The sequence below is a fragment of the Panulirus ornatus genome, chromosome 58 (assembly GCF_036320965.1).
Source record: "Panulirus ornatus isolate Po-2019 chromosome 58, ASM3632096v1, whole genome shotgun sequence".
In the NCBI taxonomy this organism is placed as follows: Eukaryota; Metazoa; Arthropoda; class Malacostraca; order Decapoda; family Palinuridae; genus Panulirus; species Panulirus ornatus.
In genome coordinates, this window is record NC_092281.1 from 7,086,355 (window position 1) to 7,103,911 (window position 17,557).

At 43.5% G+C, this 17,557-nt stretch overlaps 1 protein-coding gene across 3 annotated transcripts in view; it reads left to right on the forward strand.

The window, feature by feature from the left end:
• The window catches only part of LOC139766912 (uncharacterized), a 332,290-nt gene extending 314,971 nt beyond the window's left edge, over nucleotides 1–17,319 (forward strand). For 2 of the 3 annotated variants that reach the window (XM_071695943.1, XM_071695944.1), the window contains 3 exons: nucleotides 7,723–7,869; nucleotides 8,035–8,159; nucleotides 8,377–8,797. In XM_071695943.1, the coding sequence (XP_071552044.1) occupies nucleotides 7,723–7,869; nucleotides 8,035–8,159; nucleotides 8,377–8,782 (678 nt within the window). In that variant the 3' untranslated portion in view covers nucleotides 8,783–8,797. Of the gene's footprint in view, nucleotides 1–6,472; nucleotides 6,527–7,722; nucleotides 7,870–8,034; nucleotides 8,160–8,376; nucleotides 8,798–16,923 lie in introns of those variants that run through there. The other variant, XM_071695945.1, reaches the window with a different exon arrangement.
• The last annotated feature ends 238 nt before the right edge of the window (nucleotides 17,320–17,557 follow it).

Sequence of the window (17,557 nt, forward strand, 5' to 3'; positions counted from 1 at the left end):
AGTGCACTGGTTCGTCCATCACCCGTGGGATTCTCTAGATAGATAACGACCGACTTCATTACCCTTCGAGCTCGACGGTACGACCCTTGGGCACGATGGCCTGTCGTCGTCGTAATCTTCAAGGGTCATAGCCCCTCCTTCTCGAGGGATTATAAGACATCTTGTAGGTAGTCCCCATCTGAGTGACGTTGACCCTCTGTTCCACACGAAGTTCTTTATTGCTTAGGGAGGAGCTTCCATGGTGTCATCCTTCCAAGAGGTTCGTTTCAGCATCGCAGTAGGACGTGTGTGTGTGTGTGTGTGTCCTTGCTCTGTAATGTATAATGAATCGGTTGTCGAGCAGACTCATTGCTGCGTCAGAGGGATACTGGCAGCCTCAATAGTCAGGTCTGGGTTCCCACCGCGATACGGTCCCACGAAACTGTTGCACGTCAGCTGCTGACGTGCGGCGGGTCGGGTTGATGGGTAGGCACAACGTAGCAATATCCGGCATGTTGACGTTACAGTGTACAACCCACCACACTTCGGACGCCTCGGGCAAATCCACCGGTCACATTCTCGTGCATGGTGTGTGCTGACCCACCCATCTCCTTGCTTCAGCTTCCTCACTGCCCTCCGCTGGCCTGGCCTGGCCAGACTTGACCCTGCTTAGACGACAGAAATCCTCATCATGACCTTTGCCAGTCACTTCCTCTTCTACTCCTGCCTCTGTGACCCCATAAACACGACGTTTACGACCCTTTAGCATCGTGGCCGTGACATCTGACGTGACATTATAGGAGTATCATGTCAGAGGTCTCGCCAACATACCCGAAGCTCGTAACATCATGATCAAGGGTCTTGCTGTCGTCCTTCAAGGGGCCGAGTAGCGAGTCGACGAGGAGGTATTCGTCAGCTGTGTAGTCCAAGGCCGGGAAGCCATAGGCGTTAGGAAGGAACATTGACCGCCACACACCTGGTATGGGAGTCAGGTGTTACTGTGCGAACGGAACGAGTATAAAACATGGGTTCCCATCAAAGTGAACTGATTGACAATACGGACAAACACTTGAGCACTGACTGATAACTGCACTGAGCGATGTGGAGGGATTGTCGTATAGATGGCGTCCCAGACTTTGCCATTGTAGTCTTAGTTGATGATCAGGTTCCTCACTCTAACGCACATCAGAGATGAGCTGTATTAGAATGTATGTAAGGTTCACATACTTGTTCATTCGAGGATAGAGGCTTACACTTGTGAGGGTCCCATCTCTAAACTATTTTTGTCTGGTAAAAGTCTTTATGTTTCTTGTCAGGGCACTTGTGTTTGTGTGTTTATGCAGCATGTTTTCATGCCTGTCGAGCTCTTTTTTTTTTTATGTATATATATTTTTATTTGGATTGTGTATGTGGGTAGGTATGTGTGGGGGGTGTGTGTAAGGAGGCTCTTCCTGTGGAGATGAGGAGATGAGTCAGAGGACAGTCTTGGTAGGTAGGCAGGTGTGTGGGTGTGAGGACAGAATACCTGGCTGGTGAAGCGCGAGTTATCCTGGGTGCCCCAGCCCCTCCTCTGCACTGGCAAGGACGGCACCCTACCCTGCCTGGGCGCTGGGTGCATCACCAGTGGTCTGGCTGCAGGGGGTCAGTATATTTTACCTCGAAGACTGATGTTTCTGAGGCATATGTCAGTTTTAGGTCCTTTTGGGAGGGTCAGTGACCCAGCCAACCTTCCGGCCGGCAGTGGAGGCCCTAATAATGTGTGTTGGAGGGAGGCGGTGCACCGCACGGGTGGATGGCTGGAGCGGGCAGAGATGACATCTGGGGGTAGGAGGGAGGGATAGTGTTGGCACCAACTCCGGGCGAACTAGAGTGTCAAGTCCTGAAGCACGTCTCACGTATGATGGAGATTGTCTGACTGGAGGACGAAATGCTGGCTTAAAATTAGACGGCAGAGCTGCGATAGCTGGTTACACTCTCCTGGTGTCATGGTTGGTTATGCTTGACACCTGACACTTTCCTGGTGTGTACGTGACATAAGGGAGTTATCTGTATTACCTCCCCTGTTACCGCACATCCTCTCCTGGGGTGTCGGACCTCCAGCACCCACTCCTCCTCCAGATCATGATAACCCTCACTTCCCCAGACAACCGGCCATGGGACTACCTTAACGCTGGGTTCGTGTGGCACCACTTGCAGACACGATGTGAGACAGGAGGTGATTGCTTTATTCCTCAAAAGACAGACAAAGCTTTTTCCAGCAGACCTTCCACACTCGGCAACATTATGTGATTAATATTAACTGTTACAAAATTAGTGAGTTAGAGATTATTCTTCCCGAACATATTTCATCCATAACTATATTCTTCCACGGATAATTGACACCCACCCCAAACTCAGCTTATTGTAAATGTTTCACTTATTATATACAAATCTTGATTCATAATCGTCATTTTAGTTGTTCTAAACAGATCATTTACCCTGTAAATTACTGGAAGATTCATTCAGTGTTACCACCGTCTAACCTATAATGTAATTCAGTCGGCGAGGTCCAGTACTGGGACCTTTTAACCTTTCGTGCATTGTATTCTCTTTCGCGCCACCGTCCACAGGATGGGTGGGAGCACGCAATATATTCGCTGCTCTCGCGGCAGAAATCAAATGTCTTAGGAAAAGCAGCCCCTGCCGTCATACGTAAGGCTTGTACCTTCATTCTCAAGGACGGTAGATATGATGACCTTTATTAGATAAGAATGTTTGCATAAGTCAGCTTGGCCTTGGTATTACGTTGTACATTTAGACGAGGAAACCAGATACAGGTTTCCTTGGAGCGTGACAACCTGGCTGGGGTGGAGGGGAGGCGCCTTCCTATACGTGTTTCTGGAACCCTGGGGGACAGAGCCTTGTGCTACTCCCCAACCCCACCCGTAGCTGGGTACGGACTCCGTCATCACCATCGCTTTCTGCCCAGTTCGTAAACCAATGATATACCTCGTCACGACCCATCAGATCTGTTTTCTAATGTGCGACAGTGAGGCCGTGGCAGAGGTTTGTCAGGTCCGTCCGTTGACTCTGGGAGGAATTTCTTGGGCGGGGAGAGAGAGAGAGAGAGAGAGAGAGAGAGAGAGAGAGAGAGAGAGAGAGAGAGAGAGAGAGGTTAGGTGGGGTTTGTCTCCAGATTCCAACCCATTTAGTCTCTCAGTCGAATGTAGCTGCAACCAGCCTGCCACCTTCACTCCTCGCTAGACGGTCATCGTTACACATTCCTTTCTTTTACTCATGGATATATGTTAATAGTAGAAAGATTATATATATATATATATATATATATATATATATATATATATATATATATATATATATATATATATATATATATATCACGTCAAAGTTTATTCCACATTTAACCCACATTAGTTCGATTGCAAGACATGATGAGCTGGCCTTTAACCTGTCCCTTAAGTAAGGGTCAGGGCAAAGGCCAGGGCATCATATGTATAGGACCAAGCAAGACGTAAGGCATCTGAACAGGGGTGAGCTGCCACCCTAAAATATCTCCGTACGCCACGGCAGGTCCACGTGTGTGGGTCGTGTTTACTACCACGAGGCTGCCAAGTGACCTGGAGGCGTGTGGGGCGCACTGGTGGTGGGCTCAACCCACCCGCCACACATCGCGACACCCGCAATGAAAATAACTCAGCACTGCTCACCCACACTAACATCCTCCCTGTCATACGTGACACACACCACTATCCTCATGTCGACCTAGTTACACTTATATCTGTATTCTCCTCTCTCGTTGTTTCACTTGTGTAAACTGAAAACTATTCGATATTCCAGTCGACTATGAGTTTTCCCAGTGACTGTTTCTCATGAGTTTACAGGAGATAGCTTTATTGTATTAGGCTTTAACGGGATATCCTCCGGGTAGAGGAAGTATTATTTCTTGTGGTAGACTTCTACGTCCGGCTGCTGATGTTCGTAGAAATCATGGTATCAACTTCAATCAGAGGCTGCACATTTTAACACCGTGGCCGCTCCACACCATCACTGTCGTCGTGATGAAGGGATTAAGCCAGTTCCAGCTCGCTCGTTGGTACCCTGTATCACTTTCTACTTACGCTCTTAGGCTTTTGAAATTACTGTGGTCGAAATATTGATCCGGACGTACAGTGCGGTCTCAGGACGTTGAGGTCTGCGTCATGTTGTGCACACAAGCTCAACATGGGAAACGAACTGTTACAGAACTTTCTAGAACGGTGGCAGCCAAGCCACGTTGGTGACATGTAGCAGTCCAACTCCGCTTCCTGCACATCCTGGCCTTGACCAAGTTCCCATTAGCCAGCAAAGCTGGTGAAGTTGAGCATGTATCCACGGGCCTGTAGGACTCTTGTCTGTCACTAGTGTTGCGCGGCCATTCATAAGTATCTGTGGCTCAGGGTCGGACGCCAGTAGAATGGCGGGGTGTTTCCGGTGAGCACTTGCCAGTCACACAGTTGAAAGTGATGCTGAAGATAATGGAAAATACACGAATAATGGCGTAATAAAGCGAAGCAAACCCTCTTTCATTGTAGAACATCATCTGCTTGTGTCCAATTATGTAACCAGTAAGAACTGGTTTCCGTAAAACAACTTGGCAGATCCCATGTTGTAAGTGAAGTTGTGCGCGCGAGGCCCTTGACGCCTGCTGCCAGTGGTCGGGCAACTTAAGCCAAGCTGTCGTACCGCTCCTTCCTCCTCCCCAAGTTTGAGTCTGTCTCACTGGCTTAAGGTACCTAGTTGACATTTATTATTTTTGGCGTTGATTGAATAATACAGACTCTGGAAAGGAATATCTGTAGCGGTAAGATTTGATTCACCTGATGCCAAAGTCATCAACAACTGCAATTTGATTTTTGCTAGTGGCTTGTTTACTCCTACCCATCTAGTCTCTGTGAAGACTTGGTCTGCTGGAGGCTTAAGGAATTGTTGTAGTCAAAGCGTTGCGAACAGGATAAGCTAGGATGACCATTGGTTTTATCACCTTCCCCCACCCCCAACGTGGAGAGCCGTACACAGACAGCTGCGTATGATTGGCCGAATAGTCTAATCCTCACACCAACTCTTGCTCATACTAACATTCTCTTACCATAGCCCACTTAAATCCTTGAACCCCCAAGCCTTTCAGCCCATGGCCAACCAAAACCTTGAATTTAAGTTCTTGCTCATGGAGAACCACAATTCCTACCTGCACACCAACACATATCCATCCATACCTTCCCCTTTAGACCTTACATATTTTTAAGTAACGTGAAATCCCTCAAGCACATAATCCCTGACATCCTTGTCAGCAAATCCATTAGTCTTCCCATATTTCTAAGTTCTTAACAAATATATTCCCCGTCCTTCGTCTGCTTATACCAAAAGAACCAAGCAAACAAAACCATACGTGGGCGTGTTCACCGTATTTGATAGTTTTGTCATTGATTATTCTCGGGTAAATAATCAGATCAATAGATTGATAAAAACTCATTTGTTATACATATTGGCTAAAACTTTACAGTTAGGGAAAGCGGCATTTTTACCGCACAGTAACAGGGTAGCACAGTAAATATTTGGCATTGCAGTGTGCATCACTTTCCCGATAGTTACGAACGGCTGCCAGACCCCACTCCCCCGCTTCCCCAGTAAGTGTACATCGCCATTTCTGCGCATTAAAGTCCTCGAGAACTGTGCAGAAGGTTAATACATGTAAATGGATTTTAAGCTCTGTATGATGAAGAGTTTAGCGTAGTACAATGAATGCCGAGGATGGTGGTGTTTACAGTAGCGAGGTTGAGAAGTTGGCAGGGCTGAAGAGAAACTATGACGCATTGCTAAGTTTGTCCTCAGCACCACCAGTCTGTCCCAGCATGGCTGCCCCACCTTCACCCAGTATTCACACTACACGAAGGAGCGATATCAGTGGCATCTACCTCGAGAAAATATGATTAAAGGTCAGAGGTTGATCTGAACGGCTCCTGCTGGTTGAGTGGTGGTGGTGGTGGTGGTAGAGACAAAGCTGGACTGGACTGGACAGGCTGGGAGGAATGTGTTCAGTGGTGCTGCTGACGTAAGCGCCTGTTGCTCGGCCTGCACCGCACGCCCTGCTCAGTACCTCACGGCCGCCCGTAGTGAACGGTTGTGCTACGAGAGTCTCTCGTGGCCACTTCAAACACGTGTTACTAGAACATTCGCTGCCACTACTTGTGATAACTGTGGCTGAAAAATCTTACCACGTAATACAACCGCAAGTACATTTAGATAACAGTATAAGGTGGCGAAAGTACACTTCGTGTTAAACCAGGCTATAGTACAGAAGAAAAAAAACATTCCATATCAAGTGTTCACCGATCCCGTGATATATATTTTTGATAACGTGATAGTCCATATTTGTATTTTTTTACGGATAGTGAATGTCGTAATTAAAGTTTGTTAATAAGTGATCAGTTGAACTTACTGGTGTGCGTTAATCAAGATGTTGCTGGAGCTAGAGCCCGTGTGGGCGGTCTGCAGCCAGTGGGAAGAGGAGGTAAGGTGGGCCCGAGGCGGCGTGTTGGTGGTGGAGTTGTTGGTGACACTGCATCTCCTGCCTGGCTGGTGCTGCTTCCACGGAACATAATATAACCAGAATTCTCACAACTCTCAACACCGGTAATGATGCATTACACTTTAGAATATAATTATATGGTCTCCATTCTTCACCTGCCAGATAATATCTAAGTCCAGCCCCATTATATCACCCAACAGCGTTCGAACACAGCCGAACCATATACAACTCCTACCATATATTTTTCAGACAGCATATTCACCACTTACATCCACATATTCATCACAACATAGTTGTATTTCACCCTCCCATGTGCCCACCATCTCCGTCCATGCAGACCGCACTCTTAAACCATACATTAATTTCGAATCGAACTTTCATGTGTTTACACAATTGTCCACATCCCTAGCTCTTATCATACGGTGCTTTCTCATACTTCGATACATAACATATCCACTTTGAGTCTGTACTGCATCGCTAATACTAGATATATGATAAAATGTTGAGAGATGATATAGCTGGAAATATTTGTCCGAGGCTAAGTAGGTTGTGATCTTAGCAGTGTTCTTTTTGTAGAGGGTACCAAATTGGGCCACATTTCTAATACTAAACAGTTACCTTCCCTTTGTCATTTTAATGCAAAATAGTTGCCTTCCCTTCGTCATGTCCTCAATTTCCAGTTCGAAATTGATACAAATTCCGGTAATTACTTAGGTTAAAGTAAGAGAATTTTGCAGATTTAGTGGTATTATAAATGAAGGCTAATCAGTATTTTCAGAAATGTCATCACAGGGGAACATGATATAAGTTTGATTCTGTGTTATCTATATTGAAAATTTCTCAAATTTATGGAAAACTAATCGAAAAGGCACCGGTCCAGTCCTTAAAATGTGAAAAGAATATTGTTTAGGAAGACAGCAGATTTAATTGAAGGCATAATACCATGCAGGGAAATTGTTTAAATCTTCAATTTGCACATTTCTTTGGTTCAGCACCAGTGATGAGGGCATTTCAAATATTGCAATTTTGTCCACCAAACTCATGTCATAGTACATTGGTTGTTTCCATGTAGCTTTAATAAAGATGTATGAATATCAAGCGAACATTGAAAATTGATTATATATGTATACAGTAGCGCAGTTGGATAGTACATAATGATAGTTTCTGATGTTCAACAGGACAGTGGAAGTCAGTCCTATTCGACGGAAGAAGAGAAGACTCCTTCCTACTTAAGTTCTTTAACGTCAGATGACGAGCCAACTCGTTATAACCCAGAAGCACAGGATGTCACGCCTTGTCATATTGGCCTAAAAGCATCACAACAGGTAACATTGGGTATACATTTGATAGTTAATAATTGCAATTATCTACATTGGTCTTTTTTGTTTGTAATCTGTCTTCCTGATAAGCACAGTAAGATAAACGTAGCTCCTGAATTAGTTTTGCATTAAAAGTGAAATGTATGCCAACTAATACGATCTCTCTTGCAGGGTCCAAAATCAGGCCTGAGTGAATTAGTGGGTGCCAGTGAACCAGTTACAAGCGACCGTGGCTCATGGGGCATGCGTGATGCTGCCCACTCAGATTCTTGGCACAGAACTGCTCCTCGCTATAGGTAAACCTAAATCATTACCTATGATTGTTTTATTATCATATATCTGATAGGAGACTTTATATAGGCTGTTACTTCTTACCAAATAGTATGTGGACATCATTCATAGAGGTTATCAAAAGTTTATTTTTTGCATTTATAAAAGCAGGAGTCTTGGAAGGGAATTCCTGAATACCTTTCCTGAAATGGGAAACTTAAGGATTCTTGTTTGCTTTAACAGCCGTTTTGATGATGATGCTGCAGTACAAAGCAGTTGGTATCGTAGTGATGAGGATGATGTCATGGTATCACCCAGGACATCCCAGGCTTTTACTGAAATTGGAGCACCTCCAGGACAAGATGAACACAGCCCACCCCCAGGCCAAGGTGCAGTGAAAATGCTTATGAAGAACATAAATTCCATTAAGAAAAAGATAAAGCGCTACGAAGAAGAATTTGAAGCTGACTTTGGCTACCGCCCATCGCATAGTGAAAAAATGAAGCACAAGGAAATCAAGAAATATATGAGTGAACTCAGCAAGGCCCGTAAGGAACTCAAACGTAAGTGCTTAGAAAAATGTTCAGATTTTGTACATTTCTTTGTCCAGGGTGCGACTTGCTATCTCCTAGTCCCTGCATTACTTTAGACACTTCTCACTGCACTTTCAATTCTTACTTCATATTCCCACACTTTTGGTCTCTTAAAACTAATTCTTACATCCTTACTTATATATTTTTGATGCCACCATTCCAGTAGTTCACCATTCACATAGATGCACTCAATCGGTGCATTGTGTTTGGAAGTTAACATCCACACCTTGCAGGTATTCTCTTGTACACTAATAAAGTGACCCATTCATGCACATTCATCTTTATAATAAACACCCAGATTACCTCATAGTTGTTACATTTCCTCGGCCATCTTATTCATACACAAAGTTTGTTGCGTGTACACCATCCTTTTCTGCTTTTATTTTTTCATATCTTATTATAAGACATTTCTTAGCCAGACCATTATTACACCATCCTTTGCTGTGAAATAGTCCGTGGTATATAAAACCTGGGGATAGGGGAGGAAGAATACTTCCCACGTATTCCCTGCGTGTCGTAGAAGGCGACTAAAAGGGGAGGGAGCGGGGGGCTGGAAATCCTCCCCTCTCGTTTTTTTTTAATTTTCCAAAAGAAGGAACAGAGAATTGGGCCAGGTGAGGGTATTCCCTCAAAGGCCCAGTCCTCTGTTCTTAACGCTACCTCGGTAATGCGGGAAATGGCGAATAGTTTGAAACAAAAACAAGATATAAAACCTCATCTTCAAACAACTTGAGACTACCTATTCTTTTCTCTATCCCTTTAAATAATTTCTGACCCATCTTTAAAGCCATGCTCTTTGTCTTTCCTCTCAGCACCTTTCTTATTGGCTCCATCATCTACTTTTTTTTAATTCCTGAAATAGTAAATATGCTTTCTTGTTTTCATAACATTTGTATTTTAATCATTATCTTTTTTAATGTCTGATCCTCAAAGCTGCAAGCCATCAAAAATCCACCCTGTCCACATCCTTGCTTATCACTTATAATCTCTTGAGGTCTTCTGCTAATTTCATACTCTACAATTTTCCTCCTATTACAACAAGAAAACAGCTCTCTATATGTAACACTTCCTTTTTTTTCCATTTATATGGGTTTAATCAAGTACACATAGCATGTCTGTCATTTACACTTGTCCATCATGGTAAAATGAGCATGTAGTTCATTACATTATGATCACTACTAACTCTGCACACTTAGTCGATTTGTCACTTTGAGACAAGTTTCCATTCACACATAATGTTTCCATTACCCACAGCAAAAATTTATTTCTGGAGTATCATTCTGCATTTTTTACTGGATGCACATGAAACTAATGTTCTTTGTTTCATTTTACTTGGATATTATGTTTCAAACTATATTTGTATACAGTTAGCAGATACTGATCATCTATTAGCAGTTCTCAACTTACTTGTCCTGAAGCATTGTATGAAGCGTCTAGGGTAAACCATGGAAAGTTTTATGGGGCCTGGATGTGGAAAGGGAGCTGTGGTTTCGGTGCATTATACATGACAGCTAGAGACAGTGAACGAATGTAGCCTTTGATGTCTTTTCCTAGCACTACCTCGCACACATGCAGGGGGAGGGGGATGTCATTTCATGTGTGGGGGGGTGGCCAAGGGAATGAAGAAAGGCAGCAAGTATGAATTATGTACATGAGTATATATGTATATGTGCATGTGGACATGTATGTATATACATGTGTATGGGTTGGGCCATTCTTTCGTCTGTTTCCTTTCGCTACCTCGCTAATGCAGGAGACGGCGACAAAGTATGATAAATAAAAAAATATTTATATATATATATTCAAATAGAGTTGATAGAGATGCTCTGTGGAAGGTATTAAGAATATATGGTGTGGGAGGCAAGTTCTTAGAAGCAGTGAAAAGTTTTTATCGAGGATGTAAGGCATGTGTACGTGTAGGAAGAGAGGAAAGTGATTGGTTCTCAGTGAATGTAGGTTTGCGGCAGGGGTGTGTGATGTCTCCATGGTTGTTTAATTTGTTTATGGATGGGGTTGTTAGGGAGGTGAATGCAAGAGTTTTGGAAAGAGGGGCAAGTATGAAGTCTGTTGGGGATGAGAGAGCTTGGGAAGTGAGTCAGTTGTTGTTCGCTGATGATACAGCGCTGGTGGCTGATTCATGTGAGAAACTACAGAAGCTGGTGACTGAGTTTGGCAAAGTGTGTGAAAGAAGAAAGTTAAGAGTAAATGTGAATAAGAGCAAGGTTATTAGGTACAGTAGGGTTGAGGGTCAAGTCAATTGGGAGGTGAGTTTGAATGGAGAAAAACTGGAGGAAGTGAAGTGTTTTAGATATCTGGGAGTGGATCTGGCAGCGGATGGAACCATGGAAGCGGAAGTGGATCATAGGGTGGGGGAGGGGGCGAAAATTCTGGGATCCTTGAAGAATGTGTGGAAGTCGAGAACATTATCTCGGAAAGCAAAAATGGGTATGTTTGAAGGAATAGTGGTTCCAACAATGTTGTATGGTTGCGAGGCGTGGACTATGGATAGAGTTGTGCGCAGGAGGATGGATGTGCTGGAAATGAGATGTTTGAGGACAATGTGTGGTGTGAGGTGGTTTGATCGAGTAAGTAACGTAAGGGTAAGAGAGATGTGTGGAAATAAAAAGAGCGTGGTTGAGAGAGCAGAAGAGGGTGTTTTGAAATGGTTTGGTCACATGGAGAGAATGAGTGAGGAAAGATTGACCAAGAGGATATATGTGTCGGAGGTGGAGGGAACGAGGAGAAGAGGGAGACCAAATTGGAGGTGGAAAGATGGAGTGAAAAAGATTTTGTGTGATCGGGGCCTGAACATGCAGGAGGGTGAAAGGAGGGCAAGGAATAGAGTGAATTGGAGCGATGTGGTATACCGGGGTTGACGTGCTGTCAGTGGATTGAATCAGGGCATGTGAAGCATCTGGGGTAAACCATGGAAAGCTGTGTAGGTATGTATATTTGCGTGTGTGGACGTATGTATATACATGTGTATGGGGGTGGGTTGGGCCATTTCTTTCGTCTGTTTCCTTGCGCTACCTCGCAAACGCGGGAGACAGCGACAAAGCAAAAAAAAAAAATATATATATATATATATATATATACACAATGCCCATACATGCACTTATACATATCAACATATACACATATATTACATTTACTTATGCATAAATAGACATATGTATATATATACACACATGTACATATTCATACTTGCTTTGCCTTTATCCATTCCTGGCGCTATCCTGCCCCACAGGAAACAGCATCGCTACCCCCTGCTTCAATGAGGTTGTGCCAGGAAAACAGAAAAGACCACATTTGTTCACACTCAGTCTCTAGGTCTCTTGTGTAATGCACAAAAACCTTAATTCCCAATCCACATCCATGGTTTACCTCAGATGTTTCACTTGTCCTGGTTCAGTCCATTGACAGCATGTTGACCCTGGTGCCTGGTATACCACATCATCCCAATTCACTCTATTCCTTGTATGCCTCTCACCCAATCTCTCAAAATCTTTTTCTCTCCCTGTGGACTCATAGAAAAAATAAAAAGAGCGTGGCTGAGAGAGCAGAAGAGGGTGTTTTGAAATGGTTTGGGCACATGGAGAGAACGAGTGAGGAAAGATTGACCAAGAGGATATGTGTGTCGGAGGTGGAGGGAACGAGGAGAAGTGGGAGACCAAATTGGAGGTGGAAAGATAGAGTGAAAAAGATTTTGAGTGATCGGGGCCTGAACATGCAGGAGGGTGAAAGGCGGGCAAGGAATAGAGTGAATTGGATCGATGTGGTATACCGGGGTTGATGTGCTGTCAGTGGATTGAATCAGGGCATGTGAAGCGTCTGGGGTAAACCATGGAAAGTTGTGTGGGGCCTGGATGTGGAAAGGGAGCTGTGGTTTCGGGCATTATTGCATGACAGCTAGAGACTGAGTGTGAACGAATGAGGCCTTTGTTGTCTTTTCCTAGCGCTACCTCGCACACATGAGGGGGGAGGGGGATGGTTTTCCATGTGTGGCGAGGTGGCGATGGGAATGAATAAAGGCAGACAGTGTGAATTGTGTGCATGGGTATATATGTATGTGTCTGTGTGTGTATATATATATGTGTACATTGAGATGTATAGGTATGTATATTTGCGTGTGTGGACGTGTGTGTAGATACATGTGTATGGGGGTGGGTTGGGCCATTTCTTTCGTCTGTTTCCTTGCGCTACCTTGCAAACGCGGGAGACAGCGACAAAGCAAAATATAAATGTAAATATATATATATGTGTGTGTGTGTGTGTGTGTTTGATGATAGAGTGGCAGATATATGGTGTTTTGGTCGAGGTGGTGTGCAAAGTGAGAGGGTTAGGGAAAATGATTTGGTAAACAGAGAAGAGGTTTTTTAGTAAAAGCTTTGCGGAAGATGAAAGCCAGCAAGGCAGCAGGTTTGGATGGTATTGCAGTGGAATCTATTAAAAAAGGGGGTGACTGTATTTTTGACTGGTTAAGGTTATTTAATGTATGTATGACTCATGGTGAGGTGCCTGAGGATTAGCAGAATGCGTGCATAGTGCCATTGTACAAAGGCAAAGGGGATAAGAGTGAGTGCTCAGTTTACAGAGGTATAAGTTTGTTGAGTATTCCTGGTAAATTATATGGGAAGGTATTGATTGAGAGGGTGAAGGCATGTACAGAGCATCAGATTGGGGAAGAGCAGTATGGTTTCAGAAGTGGTAGAGGATGTGTGCATCAGGTGTTTGCTTTGAAGAATGTATGTGAGAAATACTTAGAAAAGCAAATGGATTTGTATGTAGCATTTATGGATCTGGAGAAGGCATATGATAGAGTTGATAGAGATGCTCTGTGGAAGGTATTAAGAATATATGGTGTGGGAGGCAAGTTGTTAAAAGCAGTGAAAAGTTTTTATCGAGGATGTAAGGCATGTGTACGTGTAGGAAGAGAGGAAAGTGATTGGTTCTCAGTGAATGTAGGTTTGCGGCAGGGGTGTGTGATGTCTCCATGGTTGTTTAATTTGTTTATGGATGGGGTTGTTAGGGAGGTGAATGCAAGAGTTTTGGAAAGAGGGGCAAGTATGAAGTCTGTTGTGGATGAGAGAGCTTGGGAAGTGAGTCAGTTGTTGTTCGCTGATGATACAGCGCTGGTGGCTGATTCATGTAAGAAACTGCAGAAGCTGGTGACTGAGTTTGGTAAAGTGTGTGAAAGAAGAAAGTTAAGAGTAAATGTGAATAAGAGCAAGGTTATTAGGTACAGTAGGGTTGAGGGTCAAGTCAATTGGGAGGTAAGTTTGAATGGAGAAAAACTGGAGGAAGTAAAGTGTTTTAGATATCTGGGAGTGGATCTGGCAGCGGATGGAACCATGGAAGCGGAAGTGAATCATAGGGTGAGGGAGGGGGCGAAAATCCTGGGAGCCTTGAAGAATGTGTGGAAGTCGAGAACATTATCTCGGAAAGCAAAAATGGGTATGTTTGAAGGAATAGTGGTTCCAACACAATGTTGTATGGTTGTGAGGCGTGGGCTATGGATAGAGTTGCGGCAGGAGGATGGATGTGCTGGAAATGAGATGTTTGAGGACAATGTGTGGTGTGAGGTGGTTTGATCGAGTAAGTAATGTAAGGGTAAGAGAGATGTGTGGAAATAAAAAGAGTGTGGTTGAGAGAGTAGAAGAGGGTGTTTTGAAATGGTTTGGGCACATGGAGAGAATGAATGGGGAAAGATTGACCAAGAGGATATATGTGTCGGAGGTGGAGGGAACAAGGAGAAGTGGGAGACCAGATTGGAGGTGGAAAGATGGAGTGAAAAAGATTTTGAGTGATCGGGGCCTGAACATGCCGGAGGGTGAAAGGCGGGCAAGGAATAGAGTGAATTGGATCGATGTGGTATACCGGGGTTGATGTGCTGTCAGTGGATTGAATCAGGGCATGTGAAGCGTCTGGGTAAACCATGGAAAGTTGTGTGGGGCCTGGATGTGGAAAGGGAGCTGTGGTTTCGGTGCATTATACATGACAGCTAGAGACAGTGAACGAATGTAGCCTTTGATGTCTTTTCCTAGCACTACCTCGCACACATGAGGGGGGAGGGGGATGTCATTTCATGTGTGGGGGGTGGCCAAGGGAATGAAGAAAGGCAGCAAGTATGAATTATGTACATGAGTATATATGTATACAGTAGCGCAGTTGGATAGTACATAATGATAGTTTCTGATGTTCAACAGGACAGTGGAAGTCAGTCCTATTCGACGGAAGAAGAGAAGACTCCTTCCTACTTAAGTTCTTTAACGTCAGATGACGAGCCAACTCGTTATAACCCAGAAGCACAGGATGTCACGCCTTGTCATATTGGCCTAAAAGCATCACAACAGGTAACATTGGGTATACATTTGATAGTTAATAATTGCAATTATCTACATTGGTCTTTTTTGTTTGTAATCTGTCTTCCTGATAAGCACAGTAAGATAAACGTAGCTCCTGAATTAGTTTTGCATTAAAAGTGAAATGTATGCCAACTAATACGATCTCTCTTGCAGGGTCCAAAATCAGGCCTGAGTGAATTAGTGGGTGCCAGTGAACCAGTTACAAGCGACCGTGGCTCATGGGGCATGCGTGATGCTGCCCACTCAGATTCTTGGCACAGAACTGCTCCTCGCTATAGGTAAACCTAAATCATTACCTATGATTGTTTTATTATCATATATCTGATAGGAGACTTTATATAGGCTGTTACTTCTTACCAAATAGTATGTGGACATCATTCATAGAGGTTATCAAAAGTTTATTTTTTGCATTTATAAAAAGCAGGAGTCTTGGAAGGGAATTCCTGAATACCTTTCCTGAAATGGGAAACTTAAGGATTCTTGTTTGCTTTAACAGCCGTTTTTGATGATGATGCTGCAGTACAAAGCAGTTGGTATCGTAGTGATGAGGATGATGTCATGGTATCACCCAGGACATCCCAGGCTTTTACTGAAATTGGAGCACCTCCAGGACAAGATGAACACAGCCCACCCCCAGGCCAAGGTGCAGTGAAAATGCTTATGAAGAACATAAATTCCATTAAGAAAAAGATAAAGCGCTACGAAGAAGAATTTGAAGCTGACTTTGGCTACCGCCCATCGCATAGTGAAAAAATGAAGCACAAGGAAATCAAGAAATATATGAGTGAACTCAGCAAGGCCCGTAAGGAACTCAAACGTAAGTGCTTAGAAAAATGTTCAGATTTTGTACATTTCTTTGTCCAGGGTGCGACTTGCTATCTCCTAGTCCCTGCATTACTTTAGACACTTCTCACTGCACTTTCAATTCTTACTTCATATTCCCACACTTTTGGTCTCTTAAAACTAATTCTTACATCCTTACTTATATATTTTTGATGCCACCATTCCAGTAGTTCACCATTCACATAGATGCACTCAATCGGTGCATTGTGTTTGGAAGTCAACATCCACACCTTGCAGGTATTCTCTTGTACACTAATAAAGTGACCCATTCATGCACATTCATCTTTATAATAAACACCCAGATTACCTCATAGTTGTTACATTTCCTCGGCCATCTTATTCATACACAAAGTTTGTTGCGTGTACACCATCCTTTTCTGCTTTTATTTTTTCATATCTTATAATAAACACCCAGATTACCTCATAGTTGTTACATTTCCTCGGCCATCTTATTCATACACAAAGTTTGTTGCGTGTACACCATCCTTTTCTGCTTTTATTTTTTCATATCTTATTATAAGACATTTTCTAGCCAGACCATATTACACCATCCTTTGCTGTGAAATAGTCCGTGGTATATAAAACCTGGGGATAGGGGAGAAAGAATACTTCCCACGTATTCCCTGCGTGTCGTAGAAGGCGACTAAAAGGGGAGGGAGCAGGGGGCTGGAAATCCTCCCCTCTCGTTTTTTTTTAATTTTCCAAAAGAAGGAACAGAGAATTGGGCCAGGTGAGGGTATTCCCTCAAAGGCCCAGTCCTCTGTTCTTAACGCTACCTCGGTAATGCGGGAAATGGCGAATAGTTTGAAACAAAAACAAGATATAAAACCTCATCTTCAAACAACTTGAGACTACCTATTCTTTTCTCTATCCCTTTAAATATATTTCTGACTGTGGTAATGCATATTATTTCTTAAATTTTGGTGTTGATGCGCTGTTAAGAATTATTGGGATATGTAGTCAGTAATTGTTTGTTAATGTACTTGCAGAAATGAAGGATGATGTTGCTGGGCTAGTGTCTGTACCAACAGTGTTTCCATTGTCACTTCTTCGTTGTCAAGAGTCAACTAACCCTGGTGCCAGAACCTCTGGATCATCATCAGGTACTGCAGATACTTTAAAGCAGGTGGAAGATAGGTTACGGGAGAAACGTTCAGCAGTTGGACGGCCTGCTGAATTGAAGAAAATGAACTGTACAGAAATGCAGGAGGAGAAAACTGCTTTGCAAAAGGCCCTTCTTTACTATGAATCTGTCCATGGACGACCTACAACTCGAGAGGATAGAGACTTGGCCAGACCACTGTACGACCGCTACCGCCAAGTTAAGAGGATTGTCATGAGATCTGGATCTGTAAGTATTCTATCTTTGTGACTGAAAATATTTTTTTCTTTAAAGATATAATTTTCAGCAGACATTTTACTAGCACTGACTAATGCCCTTGGCAGCTTTTATGAAAGAAGATAAAGTATGACATTAATTCAATGAATTGAAGGAAGGAATGTGTGAATGAACATCAGGTAGAAAGAGTTGTTAGGTAGAAGCCTCTGAAAACATTGTGCTAAAGTTGCCCTCTGCCAGTGGCCTATAAGAGAGAGGAACTAAAGGCGAAGAAGCATCACTTG